At 38.4% G+C, this 20,327-nt stretch overlaps 2 protein-coding genes across 2 annotated transcripts in view; both read right to left on the reverse strand.

Annotated features, from left to right (window-relative positions):
- Nucleotides 1-20,327, reverse strand: part of LOC125688291 (claudin-8-like) — a 338,757-nt gene that overhangs the window by 307,212 nt on the left and 11,218 nt on the right. The gene's annotated exons all lie outside the window — the stretch shown is intronic.
- On the reverse strand, nucleotides 17,973-18,641 carry LOC125688292 (claudin-8-like). Its single transcript, XM_048934171.1, has one exon. It carries the CDS (start codon nucleotides 18,639-18,641, stop codon nucleotides 17,973-17,975), a length of 669 nt encoding a protein of 222 aa, XP_048790128.1.

Genomic DNA, 20,327 nt, shown 5'->3' on the forward strand with positions numbered 1-20,327 from the left:
AATTAGGAATTGACGTGTTGTCTCACTCTCACTGCAATTACTTACCCTTTAGCCTCCCATCTGAGGAAATATATTATTTCTTTATACTTTCCTTGGAAATAGAAAATACTTGACAATGGTAAACATATTCTACTAGAGGAAACATTTCACTGTGTTATAACTCTCCCTAATTATAGCTGTGTATCTGCTAGACAAGAAGCAATGCAGGACAGCTGGTGTTGGTCCTGTCAGTAGCAACTAATCTAATTTCCTGTCTGGTATAGCTACACAAGGCACCTTCACTGGTCCTGTTGCCTGTAAAAATGCTATTCCTATCCCTTAATATGGGATATTATATACTTTACTCTAATTGGGATGTTTAAAGGACACATAAAACCACCTACTCTGAAGTTCCAAGGGCAATTTTTAGAGTGCAGATTTTTCCACGCATCCTTCAGTTTAAATAATTATTTCTATATTTTCTTCCCATATTGTAGAGTTCTTTGCTAGATGAATATTGTATCTCCCCTCAAGGTGGATTTATTTCATCGGTACTGCCTGTATATCACTGGCAAAGCACTTAGGTATCCTTCAGGGTAAAATGCACTACATTCTGTTTTATTTCATATTGTGTCCTTGCCTAGATCCTTGAAAGTTTTTTATTACTTGGCATATGTTGGTTGGTGCTTTTTTTTCATAATCAGTTTAAATGCAATGTGTCCCTTGTCCAAGTTAATTACATGGTTGGGTTAATGACTCATTGCTTCAGGCAGTTGAGTAGGGAATTTAGCCAGTCATTAACATGTTGGCTGTTTTATTGCCTCTAAGTAGAAGTTTCCCTCCAAAATCTAGATTCCGAAGTGTTTACCCTAATCAGAATTGAGTGGAAGTGGAAGATCCTTTCAAAGACCATTTCTTACACAAATCTGCCACTGAATGCAGAAACTGTTGGTTTAGATATTTAATTAACTGGATATCTAGGGGTTAAGAGAATTGTATCAGATTAATATCAATGTGACAGTGAGTCAAATTCATTCTAGAGAGCTTAGCTTGTTTGAGATGGCATCCACTGGCTGCAGAGCAGGAAATGAGCCCACTGGAATAATTATAAAATTTCTGAGGATGCTTAAAGCTCTATGTCAGAACACATTTGGGGGTGAAAAAAACCCATAAAATTTCACAATCATAAAATCACTAGTTAGCTTGAACTAGAAATACCTAGAAGTATATAGAAATACCTAGAAATACAAACATACAAACAACAACAACAAAAACAACCAGTTTTGAAAACCGTAGTTCTGTCTATGGGAAACAGGCATTATATTTGTTTTAGGAGACAGATGCCCATCCATCACTGCAATTCTCTGTAGAAGTGAACAAGAAATCCCCTTCAGCACCTTTGAAACTCCCCATCTGTTTTGAAAAATAGATGTCATCGACTACTGGAGGCATTTCGTCCTTTGAGAACAAGAAGCACAGGGAGAAAGGAAGTGGAAGGCTCGTGGGCAGGATTTGTTATGATGCTAATTATAAGCTTCTCTTTTGAGCCGGTTAGCACTTATTTCGATTAGCTGATGATCAAGACCACTTTCTGTCAGAATTTTGGCAGTTCTGGCGAATTGAAATATTTTTTTCACGCAGCTCTGCTCCCCTCCTTAGGTAAGGCAGTAATGTGCAAGCTTGAATGCATCTCTGTTTGTATACAGTGTCCCAAAGGCAATGTTTGTTTTCTTTGTTTCAGTAGACAGAGGAATCGGATTTCTCATGTTTTATTCATGAAAGTATATCTTGTGAATGTGGCCTTCAGTACATACTAGAGGCAAAAATATCACTAACAGTAGCTCCTGAAAGAATCCTTACTTGTGTAACAAATGGACACACAAATTGAATTACTGGTAATGCATGCCCACTCTATAATTGTAACCCAGTTTGGAATGTTGCTGAAGCAATTATCTTAGTTCAGAATTGCAAATCAGAAGTTCCTTTTAATCACGAAAGTAGGACATCTCATCTTAAACAAAGACAGTAGTGCAGGTCTGTAACATGTCTGACAAATTACTGTTGGGTTGGCAGAATGTATCAAATTACCCTCTCCTGACACCCAGCTTTAAAATGAACCTTTAGCTAAGCACTCCATTTCTTTGTTTGTTCCCAGCAGCTGTATTTGGTTGCAGAGTTGATAATTAGCAGAAATATTTTGCTTTATTTTCTTGTTTATGACCTTGTCACATTACTTCAATTCAACCCTTGTATTTACCTGCCAAAATGATTAAAGGCAATAGGAGGCGATTATTCAGCTGATGATATCATATTTGCTGAAATTGAATTGGATCAACATAAATTTTTGGATGCTAGGGCAGGATGGTGGCTGAACAGATCCAAGCAGATGCACTGAAGCACCATGTCACTTCATCTTTCCCAGAGCAAACACATGTTGAGTCTAACAGTGCCACAGTCTGGGTGTGTTATTCAGTCTCAGCTATGGATTAATGTCTCTAATGCAAGACACTTCTTCATCTAATACTTGGTTCAGTTGGTGTCACCACTGTGCCAAGAGCAATGAGCCACAGATCAGAAATGGTTTCAACTTCTTCAGTTTTCAGCAAGGGGATAAATTCTCATCCTCTGAGTTTTCAGTGAGAGTTTGGCTCTGACCCCCCTCAGCAGTCTTTGGGTCAGCATGGGATTTTTCTAATCACTGTTGGCTGCTTCTCTCTAGCAGGTTACCATTTGGTAGCACTACGGATTGTGTCCCAGTACCGCAGTCACTCCAGTTCTGCTTCTTTCTGCTAAGGTGTTGGGTTGGTTAGTTAAGGTGGGCCATACAGGTACACATATCCCCATCTGTGGACTTGATCCCAAAAGCAGCAACTTGTGGCAGAGGACAGAGGCAGATGGGTTGGGAGATCATCTGTCTAAGATCGAGCTCCCAAGAGTCATTTGTACCAATGAAAATCTTTCCTAAATCATTTTTCTAAATGAGTTTAGCTCTCCATGTTACTTTGAGATGACTGAAAGCCTGATTCAAGATCTTATATTGACAAATGACTATTTCATAACAAATATGATATATTTTTATGCCAACACACTGAAAAAGGAAAGTGGCTCTTGAAATAAGCTGAGTTTCAAACAGTTGATGACATTCTACTTTTCAGCTAAGCTTCAGCAATCTGATTTGACTGCAGGTATATATATTTCATTTCACCATTCACTGACTTCATGCACATGGAAGAGTTTACAAAAAAAATAGCGACTTCTATTTTGCAGAAACCAGGATGGTTTTTGGAGGTCGCTAAGGAAGACAAAACTGTTTTTTATTCTCGTTGTTCTGTTAACAAATCCCCAGCCACAAGTTTCAGCCAACACTTTCACGGAAAATTAAACCTTTCTACAAACTAGGAGCTGATCGTTCTGTGTTGCACAATTGCAGAATTCAAGAAAACACTCACAAGCTGAGGAAATGTGAGAATTTCAGAACAGGGACGTCTTCTCTGTTATAAAAACAGTGCTATTAACAAATAGTATCTCGAGAAAAAGTGAACTATGTAGTTATCAATTCCTGTGAGGCTTAATACATGTCCTTGTTTCTCAGTGCTTTCTAAATATTTCACCTTTTGATAAAAGAATTTAAAGACTTTAAATTCCCAGCAGAAATAAGTTTTTAGTAGGTTTTTGACTAAGAATTTCTAACAAAAATTCAACAAGTGCTGAGAACAAGTACTGAGTTAGCTGCGTAGTGAATAGGCAAAAGATAGCAATTCCTTACCTGTTTTCCTGGCGAAGTTTAATATTAATAATATGGCTTTGCATCTGAATTACCTACCACACAAAAACATTCTGACAGGTTTGAACAGGTCCAAGGGGCAACCACAAGGGAAATAACTTTTCCCGTCTTTCTTTTTCCAGGCAACAGAGCAGATGCAGATCTACTCTTCCATCAAGTTTTGTTCAGCTCCAGAGTTACATCAGAATGGACTAATATTAAAGCTCCTGTTGTCTTCATTAGGCAAGAGTTATGTCAGACAAAACAACAACAACCAACAACAACAGCAACAAAAACAAACTCTGAGGAAAATAAGCAAAAAGCTCAAGAACAAATAAAAGAACCTTGTTTCAAATATACATGGACAGTGTATGCCAGAGATTAAATAAATCTCTTACGGGAACCAAAATTGTTAAGAACTGTGAATTTCTTTAAGGAAAGGAGTAATTCTTTTTATTATGATTATGTAGCTTTATGCAAATGCATATGCATATTTATCTACATCAACTTGTTATAACAGCATTAGGGTTTAATTGAAAATACAGTGGTTTTTTGATCATTTTAAAATCACTTAAGTCAGTGGATTATGGAAGAATCCCAAATTATAGGTTCTTCCTAACTTAGAGCACCATTTCAGCATTTACAATTTCAGAACAGAGCTCATGAATGAGAACCTAAGGACTTTGAGATGCAGAAGATATACAAAAAACTGACACATTTTCTTTCAAAATAAAATGTTAAGTCAACTCAATTAATTTTGTGTCAGTGGCAAATGATTCTTCAAGTTCTAGCATAGGTAAGTACATGTCTAGTCTCAGACTCTGATCCTCAGACTTCAAAAATTTCCATATTTAGTACCATCACTTTAATTCAGTTTAATGTCAGAACTGTCAAAGTGAGGCATTCTAATACTATTCTGTTCTTCTTCTCTTTGATACTGAATACCACAAAGAGAGAAGCTGAGGTTCAGTCACCCCAGAACTATGACATCCCAGACAAAATGCCTTCAGTATCTTAAGATGAAAAGCTATGATGAATTACTCATTTTTAACTCCATGCTGATGTGCATTCAACTACATTACCTGTACAAACTTGTATAAATGACAGAGATGTTTTGCAGTGACATGGCCATGTACAGCTGTAGTTCTCAGTGGCTTAACATGATGAAATCAAGGCTGTCAATTCTCTCCCAGTCCTCCACCCCTCCCTTGTGCTAGCATTCATGTCAGCATTACTACAGGGTGAGCCATTTCAAGACAGTTGATCTAGCTGAAGATTGATACCTTTTTTTCTGCTGGATTAACTTTAGCATTAGCTTCCTGCTCAGTGCCCTTCCTGAACAGGCTCACCATGGGGCCATGGAAATGTTTTTGATGACACCTTGCCATGAAACTGATTTATCTGTTTTATTGCAGCACAGCTTTAACTTGCCTTCTTCTTTTGTTGGTCTTCATAAATATTTGCAACTGTCTTCTATAGTATGTCATAAATTAAAGCATTTGTTTGCATTCCTCCTACTCCATTTGAATTAATATACTTTTTTTTTAGGCAACTTTCATCTCAGGAAACAGACCAAAAGGTCACTATGAATTTTTATATCATCACATCACATTCTCCAGAGCATCTAAAGCACAGCACAGTGTGCCCTGTTGTAACTGCAGGGGCCTAATGGAAATCTGATGACTTCAATGCCAGGAAAGTTAGAATTGTTTTTAGTGACCAGTGGTAAATGCTTGGTGTGCAATACAGACACAGGGTGCATACTTATAGAATGGCCTGCGTTGAAAAGGACAACAAAAATCATCTAGTTTCAGCCTCCTGCTGTGTGCAGGGTCACCAACCAGCAGACCAGGCTGCCCAGAGCCACATCCAGCCTGGCCTTGAATGCCTCCAGGAATGGGGCATCCACAGCCTCCTTGGACAACCTGTTCCAGTGCCTCACCACCCTCTGTGTGAAAAACTTCCTCCTAATATCTAACCTAAACCTCCCCTGTCTCAGTTTAAAATTTTTATGTGCTAAGGCTCTGGGAAATATGTCACACAAAGCAGATATTTTAGGAATCCTCATTTATCCAGAGTACATAAGGGAACACATCTCCAATCACAGAAAAAGAAAATTTTGAGAAAGGGCTGAAAGGTAAAGATATTCTGAAAGGGAAATCAGATAACGAGAGAGAAATAAAGGGAAGATGTCAGGGGTAAATGCCTGCACTGCAACTCCAGAAATAAAAGCTCATAGAATGCCACAGATTTTCTGAATCTTTAGATGAGAACCTACTAGTAGAGGGCTCGTGCTATCTGGAGCTGCTTAGTGTGAAGACATAGAACATAGGATCTCTCTAAAAATTGCTTTGTCATGCTATCATGTGTTCTCTCTACTTAGGTTATACAATACTCTTTTTAGTGAGGCTGCTTTGGATCATGATACGCACTGCTAGTCTGAGCTCTCAAATGAAACAAAAGGAATAATAGGACTTGCTGAGCACAGACCTTTTTGGCTCTCCACACTTTACAACCTAATCTCCTACTGCTGTCTGGGAAAGTTGTGGCGTTTGATTTTCCTTTCCCCAGCAGTGCTGCTATCAGGCCTTCCTTAACATGTTGGGACAGAGAAGACTCAGAGAAATAGTTAACTCCCAACTATGTCAGTGGGGCTTATAGCACAGGTGGAGCACAATAGCAATTTAAAGATTAGAAAATACATATTTTAAGGAAGAAAATAGGCTAAGGAAAAGCTTGTCCTGCACACATTTCTTCCTGCAATATACAAAACAGACAGAAGAAGTGTATTTAATCAGACAAAATCACTTATTAACCCACAATTAAAATCTATCACTTGATAGCCCTTACAATAATAGCAGTATTTATGTTATCCTATGCCGATCACCTTCCTAGTTGAATGATGAACATGGAGCTGTGGCCTAGATTATACTTTTTAGATTAGCATATATATAATACATCTGGTTATAGCTCTCCTAATAGAGCAAGTTCCTTCTTGCCAAGATCCTAAAGTCATGGAAATGAGTTTGAATAGATTTTAAAACATAGGAAAATAATTTTAAGAACTATTTTACACACTAAAGTATCTACTATTTGGATTTCCTAGAACACAAGTAACAAGTTTACATAGGTAGATGCATGTTCAATTTAGGGGGATAAAAAAGTGTATTTAAAATCATAATCATATTTGCTGATTTTTTCTTAACATAAATTTATCTCAGCCTTTGATGCCCAGTGCCAGAGAGATTACAACAAACCTAGCTAGCAGTTTCACTCACTGGCAACCTCCCCGGTTGTAAATGCTGGTGACAATTTTGGGATATTTCATGCAACAGGGTCAAATACATCTGTTCAGAAATCATGAAGCTTTCCAGGAAAAAAAAAAAACAAAAATCCATACTAAACAATGATGTCTGATCAAATTTTCATCTTTTTTTCTTACATAATGTATCTGAAATTTTCCATGTTATAGAAAGCAGGAAAAAGAAAGGAATTCTTTTTTCCCATAAAGTATGCTTCCACAGCTAGTAAAAACTTTTCTTCCAAGGGCCATACATTGGGCTAGTATATTCTCAACTCCATATCTTCCATAAAGCTACACTGATGCATGCTCCTGGCAAGAACAGATACTTCCTGAGTGTCCAGTGTGGATGGAGCCTTTCTGTGTGAGTATGAGGATCATACGTACTCCACCAGTTTTAGAGTAGGGGTAAGAAACCCTGTGCAGATACAACTACACACCTGAAGCCAGTACTGGAATCAAGCTTCAGTGCATAACATAGACAAAGCAGTGGACTGTGTCTTCCTGGATCATTCTGAGTGCTACTTAGCACCCACCTTGCTCTTTTTTTACAGACCTTGGCATTTAACTCCCTAATGCTATTCATTTCCAGCATGTTTTTGCTTGTCTCTGCTGGTAATTCCCCACAGCCACTGGCGGAGGCTGTCCAGTATTAATCTTCTCTGCTGTAAATATATCTGAATTTTCCTTTGGAATTCTGTAGTGAAATATTTGCAGAACTTATACTTTTGAAGCACAGAAAGGAACATTACTGTGAACTTATCATTAAAATGTTGAAAAGTTTCCCTACTCCAAGAAAAACTAAAAACTGCTGATTTACATATTAATAGACCTTTTACAGGAAGATAACAAATGCAATCTTTGGCCAGATACAGAGAATTAATTACAGCAAGATAAAGGATCCCATGAAATACACAAAGCAAGCCCTGTGCATTCTGAAATAATATTACTATGTGAAGTTTCAGTATATACCATAACACTACAGGAAGAATTATTTTTATTTTAATGTCTGTTGCAGGGTTTTACCAGGAGAGAGATGAGACAGAGTTTAGTATGTGCTATCCATTTGAAACACTGTACTAAAGCAGACAAAGGAGATAAAATGGATAAAAAGAAGGTTACAAAAGCCACAAAGCTCAGTTCTTTATCCATCTCAAAAGTTGGAAATCTGTGACAGAGCTCACTACTGGCAAAAAAAAATAAAAAGACAAATTCAAGGATAATCTAAGCACTCCAAAAGGTAAATAAGTTATTGAGTCTATTGCGGCTGCAGAACAAATAGGGGAGATACCTGCCTTCGAGCTACTGCTTGCCAGCACCACAGATAAGGCATTGTCAGAGACAGAGCGCTGCTTGAAGGACACAGAGCAGAAGTGATCATTTAAACTGCAACAAGTCATCAGGAGCAGAGATTTCCTCTAAGTGCTCTGCAGCAAATCAAGAAGGAAAGAGAAGGAATATATACAGAAATACTCGGCCAGTTACTGAAAAGCGTCCCAAACACTGGGAATTAGTCAATGTTCCTTCATCCAGCATATTACGAGCCAGGTAGCATTTCTGCATGATCAGTTAGATTTGATGATTAGATAACTACAGTGAGAGACATGAAGACATGAAACATCTATTTATCTCTTCATCTATATCCTTCAGTTCTTGCTTCATTGCTGTGTTATTTAACAAGAACATCCTCTGCTAGACAAACCTGTGTGACTGTAAAAGTACACCCACACTTCCCAGATTATTAGAATTCTTTGAGCTAATACAGGCATAAAAGAAGGGCAATCTTTTGTGATTTATTTGTGCCTTAAAGAAGCACTTGATAAAATCACTAACAGGAAGCTACTGGTGGGCAGAGTTAGTTATAGTGTGCACTCACATATACCCACACAGAGCTCCTTTGGGAACTGGCAGCTGGTCAATGAGTGAAATGTAAAATGATGATAACGACTTTCCAACCTAGACCAAACCTATAGAGTCCAATGAGAAATATCACATCCTTCTGCAGCACCCACAAAAACTATTGCAATGTACTAGTTTTACTGACTTATGAATAAGCTACTGCATCATCAATTTGCATATGTATGTAAATCCTAGACATAAACACATGGATTTTAAATAATTTCTTCTTCAGCTAGCCATTTTGCTGCTACACGATTTCGTTTGGTCCGTCGGCTTTCCAGCTAACAGAACCTTTGCTGGGTCCTATGAGCCATCTCCTGATAGGAAAGAGCTTGTTTCTTCCTACACGTTTGGTTTTGATACTGTTTCTTCTTCCTAGTTGTCCATTAGCAGCATAGCCAAGTGGTCTGGTCTTGAGAACTAGGTATTTCTTAGCCTCATCCTCTGCATGGTACATGATGTTGAGGGTGCACTGAGATAATGGAGCTGACAGTGTGTGTAAGGAAAGGAATCTAGGCCTGGAAGTGCTAACGCTGCTATGCTTCCCAGATGCTGAAGCTTAGGATCTCACTGGGACATCAGTTGAGTCAGTCACGCAAGAAGTTAGCAAAGGCAAGCAAGTGCTTGCGTGCATTGCACAACCAGGGCCTTAAATTTCCTCCATCTGTAAAATTAGAATCACACACCTTCCTTGCTACACAGGAAATGCAGAAATTCCTTTACACAGTACCTAACAGTGATTTGAAGACACAAAGAAATGAGTAAGCATTTATTTCTGATAGTCTCACCTTGCCCTGCTTGCATGGCCTAGACAGCCACGTTTCCCAGGACGGCCTCCTCTCATTTAGCTTCTTGTAGCATTCACAAAGTCTGGCTGTTATTTGCTAGAAAGCAGTATGTACGTGTTGACATTTCAAGACCAAGTACTGTAATTCTTATTAAGGTGTTCCAAATGCCACCAGCGTTGTTTCCCTGCACTCTCTGAACCTTACAGCTTCCCTCCGCTCATTCTCCTTTTAAAATATGTTTTGCCTTTCTCTGTCCTCATCCACTCATAACTACTCCTTCTATCTGTGTATCTTTCAAGCCCTGTCTTTATTTTAATGCATGTATTTCAGTAAAGCCCAAAGCTTCCTCTTCTAGTTTTGTTAGGAGATGCTTTGCAGAAATACATTTTTCAGTGCAACTACCCTGATCACTTGGTTTGTCACAAAAGAAGAGTGCAGTGTAATCTAAGAATACATGATTTTCCTGAATAAATAGTGGCATGGGGAATTTGGGGAATTTAAGATTTATGGCTTGTCTCTAAGCAGAGACAAGATATATTAAACATTAATGCTTACAGTAAGCATAAAAATAAATATTCAAATGTGTAAATAAAACATGAATGTGGATTTTTCAGCTAAAAAGAGGCAAGAAAATCAGCTTTTATTCTTTTAACAGAAATTCCAGTATATTTTAAGTTGAATTTTGTTTTTGGTTGTTATTAAGATTGATTAATTTAGACTTCCATGTACATGTGGCTAAAAATTGAGTTATTGCCAGCGCTAACCATGCTTTGAAAAAGGAAATGCCAATCTGAATTCACTTGAACTACATGCATAGTTCCTGTTCTTGCAATTAGCTTGAAAAATCAAATAACTCTGTCGTAGTAAAATGTAATGATTATCTGTCATAAAATGTAAGATCTATCCAGAGCTTGAATGTTACATGGAATGTTATGAATATATGTAAGAGGCAGTGTTTGCTACCCTTTTCCCAGATCATTTTGCCTTCCCCCACTCGATTACACACCAATTAATCATTTTTCACAAAATTGAGAGAAAAAAGAAAGCGTTACAGAGTAGTACAAAGAGAGTATTTCAGATGTTCTGGAATCATATTACTGAACAGTTTTTATCTCAACTGAATTTTTATTTATTAATCCAGTTAAAAATTTGATATTTCTATTTTAATTAAGGGGCACGATATTGCTCACACATTTTAAAAAGCTCTACTTGTTATAATTCCTTCTGTGATGGTACTATTATGTCACCAAGTCCTAGATAAATCATAACTTTATGAAAGCCCTAAAGCCAGCTCCCTTATGAAGTCAGTAACTTTGGCCCAGGTAGCAGATGGCTGGTGGTGGGAACGGCTGTGCCCAGCCTGAATCCGTGCTCTCCTACCAATGGGGAACATCTGGCAGCTTGCACTGCCCATGGTACCCTTTAGCACAAGTTGCTATAAGGGAAATAGCACAGCAATCTGGATGCAATCTGGATTCATAAACTCCTCCACTGACAGGACAACATACATCAAAAAATCCCAAAATGTATTTTACTGGGAGGGGTGGATTTGCAGCTGTTAATTAGGGAAGTAAGCACACAGTGAGTAAAGTGTACTTGCTTATGTTCTCATCGTTGGAAAATCTTAACATTTAGCAACATTCACTCTAAGAATTACATAACAGATTACATTACCTGGAAACACTTATTAAATAATGGCAAAACAATTCACTGTACCTAGCCATCATGTTTTTATTGTGTGCACACATGTAAGCAGGAGGAGTTGGTTCCAGAAGTGCCAAAGAAGAAAGAACACACAAATCCAGATTATTACAGGCGATATTCTGGGAGTTATCTATCTCCATAAGAAACTCTGAGCAATAGAGTAAACATCTCCAGTAATGTTGAGAGAATATCCAAAACAAATACAGCTGACAGTGATATGTCTGATGCTTTAAAGTCCTGTTGGACATAGCACAAACCATTCCATTCACTCCACTGAAATTTACCTTTGCTCCTTACTTATGAGTGCACAGAAACAACTTGAACATTTATCTCCAAAATCTTGTATCCCGATATCACTTGTTTTAGTAGGAGTTATCATCTTTGACTTCAAAACTTCACTTCACTCTGAAAGGTTTTAAGGATATTTTGGCTCACAATGTGAAATGATATTGGTCTGAAATGATGTGTTGGTACCGTAAGTCCAGCTGAGTCATGGATTTACGAGCAGTACTTTACACAAGAAGGCTCTTGAAGGACAATTTGTCTCTTGCAATGCTCAAAGAAAGATTAGCATGTAATTAGCTCCTGGCAGTAGCGTGCTTCCAGACAGTGGGATGTCAAACAGATTTTTGGGTGGCATGCAAACCAGGTAATGGGTGCAGTGAGCCCAACAGCCAGGAAGAGGAAGTTGCTGCTACTCTTGGCCAGAGATAGATGCATGCTTTTTGTTGTCTGTGTTAACTAATACTTCATCACCATGTACACAACCCTCAGTAAAATGAGTTTCTTAATCCACAAACCTCATTTCTTGATAATTACTTACATAATCATTGCATTGCATTTTCCTGCTTGAAGAGAAATGAACAAAAGACTTGGGAAATGGGGGTAAACACCCCATGTTAGAAAAAGGCTCATCCTAATGCAGCAGCATGGAGACATGAAAACCTGGACTGCAGGAGATCCTCAGGCCCAACATGGAGTCACTGCATTAAGCATTATGAACAAGGAATGTCAGGCCCACAGTTTCTTCTACTCACCCATGGCTGAGCTGCTGATGCCCAGGACCAGCTCCAACATGACTCTACACATGACCTGCTTGCACTCTTGTCCCCCTCAATGGCAGGAGCTTAGCATCAGTGCTGGGCTTCCTCATGTCTCTCTTTGCATGGCTGCACCACTATCAGGTTGATGTTGAAAATGCTTGCAACAGGCTTATTGGACGTACAGATAGTATGTTGGGCCTTGAAAGACCAGCACTCAGTCTAACCTGTGAAACCTGGCTTCGTTAAAAATATGTAGTTAACGACATACTTTTCTTCAACACGTGGAGTTTCTGTTGCCAATTTTTGCTAAATTCAGGATGAATGTGACAGTATGTGAGGCAATGTTTGTTAGGGTCTAGAGATTATTTTCTATCTCCCAGCACCATCTGGCATTACGGTGGAAACTCTGAATGAATAAACATTGCTTATCGTTCTGTCAATCACTCATCCATCAGAAAGAAGCCAAAACACGAATGTACTCATCCTGTTTGTCATTTGACAATCAGGGACTACTTCACAGTAATTGAGACAAAAACCACAGATTAAGGTCTGTAGAAGAAATGGACAACAGAGATTTAGCATCGTAATGCATTATTCAGTTCGACTAATGCAGAGAACAGGGCTTGATGGGTTTGTAGTTTCTTTTTTTAAGTATCTCTTTTGCACACAGGTGCTGGAATTGTCAGTTAAGTTGTGTACATTTCTTGTTTTTATTTAGAAAAAGTGAGATTCTATGGTTTAAATAAAGTAAAAAAGAATACTGATGAGAACTGCATGATAAATTCATTTCTAGTAATGGATACCCAGGTAGTATTTGTTTATTACTGGGACAATAGTTGTAGGACAGACAATGTTCAGTTCAACATTTTAAGGTAATTCTGTCAGTTCACTCCTCAGAGCACAGAGCTGCCTCCAGATTCTCTGGCTCCGCTTCCCCTGTCACAGCAGCAATCACTGCAGCTCGAGCAGTGAGTTCTCCTGGATAACAGACAGACGCAGAATCCTTGATTAAAATGACACCTCTTCTTAAAACTCATCTCACCTGCAAGATCTGTTCTGGTTTGTAGAGTGCTTATGAGGGAGGTATGTTGAAGAGGAGTGTCTCTGCAGCAGCACATACATGCCACTGGCTTCTCCACTTGAACTGGGTGCTATCAGCGAGAACACAGAAAAACTTACTTTTCCATAACACCTCAAAATTTCACACTATTCAGGTGATGATATTTTCAAGTGAGAAGATTTCTAGAAGGAATGGGCAAGTGGTTGCATATAAAAGAATAAAAAGCCCAATGGAAACAACAGCTCACTCATTTTCAAAGGAGTAGAATGGATAATATCCTAAGGTAGCCTTTTGTATTCTGTTTTTCTTCTCGTACAAACAGCTGAGCTTCATGAAGCATTTTCCCTTCTCCCTTTTATCGTTTAAAAAATGATGCCATTGGTTGTATTGTCACTGAGGACACAACTGTGTCCTTCCATTCTGATACCCAGAACTGAGCAGCCTCTCTGGTGCTGACTCTGCAGGTGCATGTGGCTTGCTAACACCGCTGTCACAACCCCTTCCATAGCCATCTCTGCTCCTTGATGTTGCAGAAAATGAAACTTTTATGCTTTGAAATATTTTTGGTTTGTCTTCGCTGACAGCAGGAACATTTTTTGCAAGGGGCAACCGAACACAATAAGCGCTGCCACAGATCTTTTTGGCTGAACACGTCCTATTTATCAGGGCATTTCTTGTTTTCTTTTGCTTTCTGTAGTCATAAAATGTCACTTCAGTCTTACTTGGACTCTGAAACTCAAATTACATTGGCAAAGTGTGTAAGACAGAGAACATTCCTGTAACAGAGAGAAAGGAGAACCATTGTTTACTTGTTGGGTCAGCTCTGTCCCAGTTTTTAAAGATCATATAGGAATCCCCTGAAAAGACCTTTGTGCCTTTTTCAAAAGGACAGTTTTAGTCCGTCAGAGGGATGCAATCAAGATTCAATTTCTGACTTTGTGACTATTGTTACTATTCAGGGCAGTTCATAACATTTTTTAACATAAATTTTTGTAGAGATCTTGTTCCTCCCATAGAAGTTTGTCTCTGCATATCAGGACAGATGACTGCACGCTCTCCTTTGTCTCAAACCCCATTTGATTCAACTTTCTGTTATAATGAAATGTTTTGCTAAGCCATCATTTTTGCTATAAATATGTTCCTTTGGCTGCATCGTAGTCATGGATTATTTGCTGCACAATCTTTTCAGCTCAGAGATGAATATACATTTTGGGACCAGCTTTTGAAATACTGACTTGCTTCAGGAAACTTCTTATAAGCAAGAGCTGGAAGTCAACACTAAATCAGTTTGGTGTATTTTATTTCCCAAGGAATCAGACTCACTTTGTTTATTATCTATCAAGCCTAAAGCATAGCGTAAAAAACAAGACTGAATCAGAAGAGGACATTATAAAAATACTGAATCTGTTTTCCTCTTCCAGTGAAGAAACACATTCATTCACTTCAATACAAAAAAAAAGTACTATGATACAAAGATACAAAAAAAAAGAAAACTGAAGGGTTCATACATTTATTTCAAATACACAGCAAAATCTCAGTTCTTCACTTATATTTCCAAAGCAATTTTGCCTTGTGATCTCAAAATATTAAAATGTATGATAGCATCAGCATATTAAAGTAGATATTTAAGCACAATTTCTAATTAGTTGTTATTAACAAATACATCAGGCCTGAAGTTTCTGACAGTTGTACCTGAAGGAATGTGAACATAGTACCACTGTAACAAGTTTACTGCCTCCACTCCTTAATGAAATAGAGCTGCAGAACATAAACACCTGACACAGTATTTTAGCAATCTCCGATCTATCCATAGTAAATGATACTCACATGCTAGGCCTGAAAAAGTATTTATTTACATTCTCATGCCTCCAAACTGCACCTTCCAACTACTTTCGAGCATTGTTGATTTTGAACAGGGGAAAAGGAAGAACTAAAAATGGTGACTCCCTTAATAGCTGCAAATGCACCCATAGAGTTCACTCAACATCATTTGTACCTCACATACAGAGGTAAAATATTCAGTAATCATCTTAATGGGGTTACCCACACCACCATCCCCTAAATTCAAAGACAGATTAAACACAGCATGAATCTCTTGCTGATTCACATCTCCTGACAACTCAATCCTGCACCAAATTTTAGTGCCACAGGCTCTTAAACACGTGTGGGTGAGTGTAAGGCACTAAATAACATCAATAAAGCCCCACACATCCAAACAGTGGCCCGGTATGGCCATACAGTTGAAATCAGGATCAGATTCCAAATGTCCACGCAAGTACGTTGTTGTCTGTCTGAGCTCATCTTCAGATCAACTGGTAAAAGAGGAGGATGAGTAATACGCAATTATCAAATGTTAATGTTAGATGTAAAAAGCGTAGGTTTTCTCTGAAATCAGTCCAAAACACTCAAATAAAGCAGTTTTATCTTTAAACTCTTTGAAAATGCTAAAATGACACACCCAGTTCAAATTTGATTTCCAGATCAGCCTTCTGATAGTAAAGCATTCAGGATCTCTTAATTAATGTTATAGAAAGCTGCACTTAATTACTTCTTAAGCACTCGTATCTACATAAAGTTGCATTACATTGCATACATCATTATTTAAATCCATTACCTACACATAAATACGCATCAAATTTGCATTGCAAATGTCTTCATCTTCTGCTGGGTTAATCACAAATGTCATATCTAAATCAATCCAAAAACTTCAGTTCTGGCTCACTAATCAAACATTTATTTAAAAAATATATGTATTATAATATACACGTACAATAAAATAACAGATGAAGGTATTCCAGGTAATATAAATTATAGTCAAATTCAAGAAAACAATTCCATTGAAATAACTTGTCTGGTCCAGTGAGAGCTGTTGTTAAAGATACTGTGTATACCACATGTACAGCCATCAGCCATCAGGCAACATAAAAAATATATTTTAGCACTAGAAAATCTATGCAGAAATGTCACCTTCAAGATCCATCTGGAATTAATAAGTGCTAATTTGACTCCTCAAGAGATGAGCAGAGCACTTTAAACCTCTTTCCTAGTAACAAGAAATTCCCACTAAAAGATCTGAGCTGGTTGTTGTAAATGTAAATGAGTGTTAGCTAATATGTGTAACACATATCCACATTTGGCCCCATGGTTTCATTTGACTTTCATTTCATGTAGTCAAGTTTATAAAAGGCTTTTTTAATTAAATGTAGCTTTCAATCTTCTTTAAATTGAACCATCAAATGAATATATAGAGGCATTGCTCTGTACAACTTGAGAAGTCATTAAACTCAAGTTTTCAGATACTAGTCAAAGACATAGGAAAAGATCAAACTGTGTCATGAAATATCAATGAAATGGTGCCATCCATTACTACTGTGTGAAGACCAAGAAACAATGTTTTTAAAAGGAATTCTGGAACTCCTTTGGTCACTTAACAGTACTGTGACATGTCCGCTTTTAAAAGCACGTTCTAATTTCATCTGTGAAAAAGCACAACTGAAAATACTGTTGAATTCTGCACAATGGACAAACAGGAATCAGGTTACTCAGCTCACGTTTTAAGATAAGTTTTGTAAACATAAAGCAGTCAGAACAACATCAGGACTTGTTTTTTGCAGGCATGATATAAGATGTAGGCAGGAACTCTTGATCTTCCAGCAAGCAAGTGGGGATTGCACATTTAGATTTGCCTGGCTTCTTTAATTACACTTCACATAATCACAGAGCTTTAAAGTGCATGAAGACAGATACTCTGTCCTGCATTTTGTAGAAGAGAAGAACCCCTTGAAGATGGGACGTACCAGGCAACAGAAAATTAATACATTCGTGACAAAGTCTGGTGAAGTGAATACAAATTTTATTATTCCATGAGATGAATTCTGTGCACTGCAGAAGATGTAGGAAGGATATATCAGCTCCACAAGTGTCTGTGAAACCCACAGACAAGGGAGTCTCTGACAAGGGAGCATTTGAGTGCTAGTACTGGAAATAAGATTACTGGGGGCTTTTCCATTCATTCAATGACTTTTTCCACCATGCTGCCAAGTCCATGCTTCTCATCATGTTGTAGATCAGTCCTTACAAAGACTTTACCTTAAAGTAGAATGCATTGCTCCCTTTGCCTGTCATGGTCTTAGGGATGGGCAATGGTACCATTGTTCAGTAGCTGCCTGCCTTCCAGCCCAACCGTACTGTTAGTCTTCTACAAGGGATTCCTGACAGCTGTTTTTTCTTTCCATGCCAGTGAGATTTTTCTTTCGAGGTCTAACATGCCCATGCAATAACATTTCCTACAAGCACGTTAGAGAGCAAAGAAGTGTGTCAGTGGTAAATAGCAAATGAAAAAAGTAGTTCATCTATTACAGACTCACAGTTTAATCAGGCACTGAAGTCAGTTGGGACGTATCAAAACACTAAGTCAAAAGATTCCATGTAGCCACTACACGTACGCCTGCATGCTTAGCAGTGTCCCTCCTGCCGTGTTAGGTTTGTGCAATCCGTGATGAGGAAGCGAAGGATACCTAGATTTTGGGGTTGTTCCAGCCCAGCACCAGAAGCTACAGTACATTGCTCCCGCCATGACAAGAAATGCAGCGCTCACCCAGCCCACGTAGAGAGCAGCTCCTAGTTCTCGTTTCAATGGCGTAGGGACTTTTGCATCGTAGAAGTCATGAATGATGCTGCCACCAGTCCAGGACACAGGGATCAGAACAAGGACGCCCGTCACAAGAAAGGCAACTCCAGCTGCTAACATGAAGATACTGATGCCCTGGGGATCCTCCTTGGTCCAGTGAGTGTACTTCACACCAACAATGGCCATCAAAAAGGCAATGATTGACAGGAGCACTGCAGTGCACATGAGGGCTCTGAATGCCTCTAAGGGTGGGGGAAGAGCCAGGATAGAGTCATAGAACTTGCACTGTAGCCTGATGCCCATCTGGCTGATGCAGTCCATCCACAGTCCTTCCCAGATAGTCTCAAACACCACGATGTTACTGTCAATGTGGGCAGAAACTCTCCATTGTGGCATAGCTGTAGCTGCCAAAGTCCCGACCATGCCCACGCCTCCAAATATTAGACCAATGATTTGTAGTGCACAGCAAGCCATGCTTCTTCTGAAAAAGGCACCTCAAGCAAGGGGGCCTAGCAAGTCTTCCAAAAGCACTCTTTCACTGAAGAAATATGAAGCATGGGAGAGAATACTTTCTCCTGTTGTTTCCTCATACGGTAAGATGCTGATTTTTTTCTGCTGCTGCTCTCTCCAGTAGGAGGTTCAAACAGGTGGAAATCTATTTCTGACTGGCTAAAAGAACCTGCTATTTATTTGCTTTGAAATCCCCTTTGACTAAAACGCCTACCCATCAAGCCTAACGAGTTTCCAGCCAATGGAACACTAGGGAGGGGTTGATTTTACTGCTGCTTATGCGTATTGTGTCAGTAGTGATTTTATAATTAAGTGCCAGGGATTCACTTAAAAGCACCCCATTGCAGGGCTAATAATTTCTTAACTGCAAGATTGCAGCTATGTTGAAATTCAGTGCAGAAAGTTTGAACTTGCCTCTTCAAATGTTATGTAAAATAGATCATTACAGTTGTTCTTATGACAAAAGTTTACCTTGGAGTGGGGCTTACCTTCTAAGTACTACAGCCCTGGGAAAACACCTGATGTATTTTTTTTAATCTATCTGGGAGTTACTTGGTATACCTCTTTAATGCAGATTCCTTATTTTGATCAAACACAAAATTATAATCGCAATATTAGGCAGGTACAGGAAAGTCAAGTAATCCAATCAACATCAAAGTTTTACTCTACCAGCTGCATAATTCACAAGTATGACAAAATACCTGGCAGAGTTTCACAGCTTTTTCTTTTGAATCCAGGAGAAAAGGTCACTACTAGGAAATAAACCTCTATCAGGATAACTCCACGTTAGGATAGCATTAGGATGGCGTTGTTATTATTTTCTATTGTAGTAGTCTTCTCCAAGTAATAACTGTACAATTCAAAAAGGATGAACTTTTCTTTCAGCATAAAATGCGCCTTGAAAGAAGTCAGTGATCCCTCCCACAAAGCATTTATCTCAGCTTGCACAGATAGATACAAGCCTGGACAAAAATATATGCTGTAGACTAATTTGCCTTGGGCAAGTTAGAAATAACTTCTCCATTATGGTTTTTTTTTTTCACTTTCTTCTCCCTGCCTTGAGATAATATTATATGATGACATCTCCTGGGTGTTGTTAAAATAGAGGTATTTCTGATTACCCCAGCTCTTTGAACCAATGGGTCTAGTTAAAAAACACTTCAGCTAAAGACAATGAAGGCCTCTGAAAGTGCTGGCCAAGAAAGGCAGAGTTTTAGATTGCTTGCATGTTTTTTGTTATGAGCTGTGTGTTCAGAAATATCAAACATTGCTCTTGATGGTATTAATTTAGTTACAGCCTTAGGTGTCCACAGAATAAATTCAAAGCAAAGGAAAAAGTGAATATAAACCACTCACATCCCACAACATCCCTTTTTTCCTACAGTAACTATCTGTAAGGAAGGACTGTCAGGTAGCACAAGTTGTATAATATAATATTACAAGTCCATGTGAAAATACTCCCAAGATCTCTGAGTAATTCATTTTTATCTTCATGTTTACCATAGGGAATTTGGGAGAAAAAAATGTCCGCAGCTAAGATGTCAAAAGTAACCTTTAGAAATCAAATATGTTCTTGAATTTGTTTTTATAGAGATAAATATTGCATCACTTTTCTGAATCTTGTGTTGAAGAAAAGGTAAGGGATTTTGC

This window comes from Lagopus muta, chromosome 1 (assembly GCF_023343835.1).
Source record: "Lagopus muta isolate bLagMut1 chromosome 1, bLagMut1 primary, whole genome shotgun sequence".
NCBI lineage: Eukaryota > Metazoa > Chordata > Aves > Galliformes > Phasianidae > Lagopus > Lagopus muta.

Coding starts and splice junctions, on each gene's coding strand:
- LOC125688292 (XM_048934171.1), bottom strand. CDS start 18,641: ATGGCTTGCTGTGCACTACAAATCATTGGTCTAATATTTGGAGGCGTG.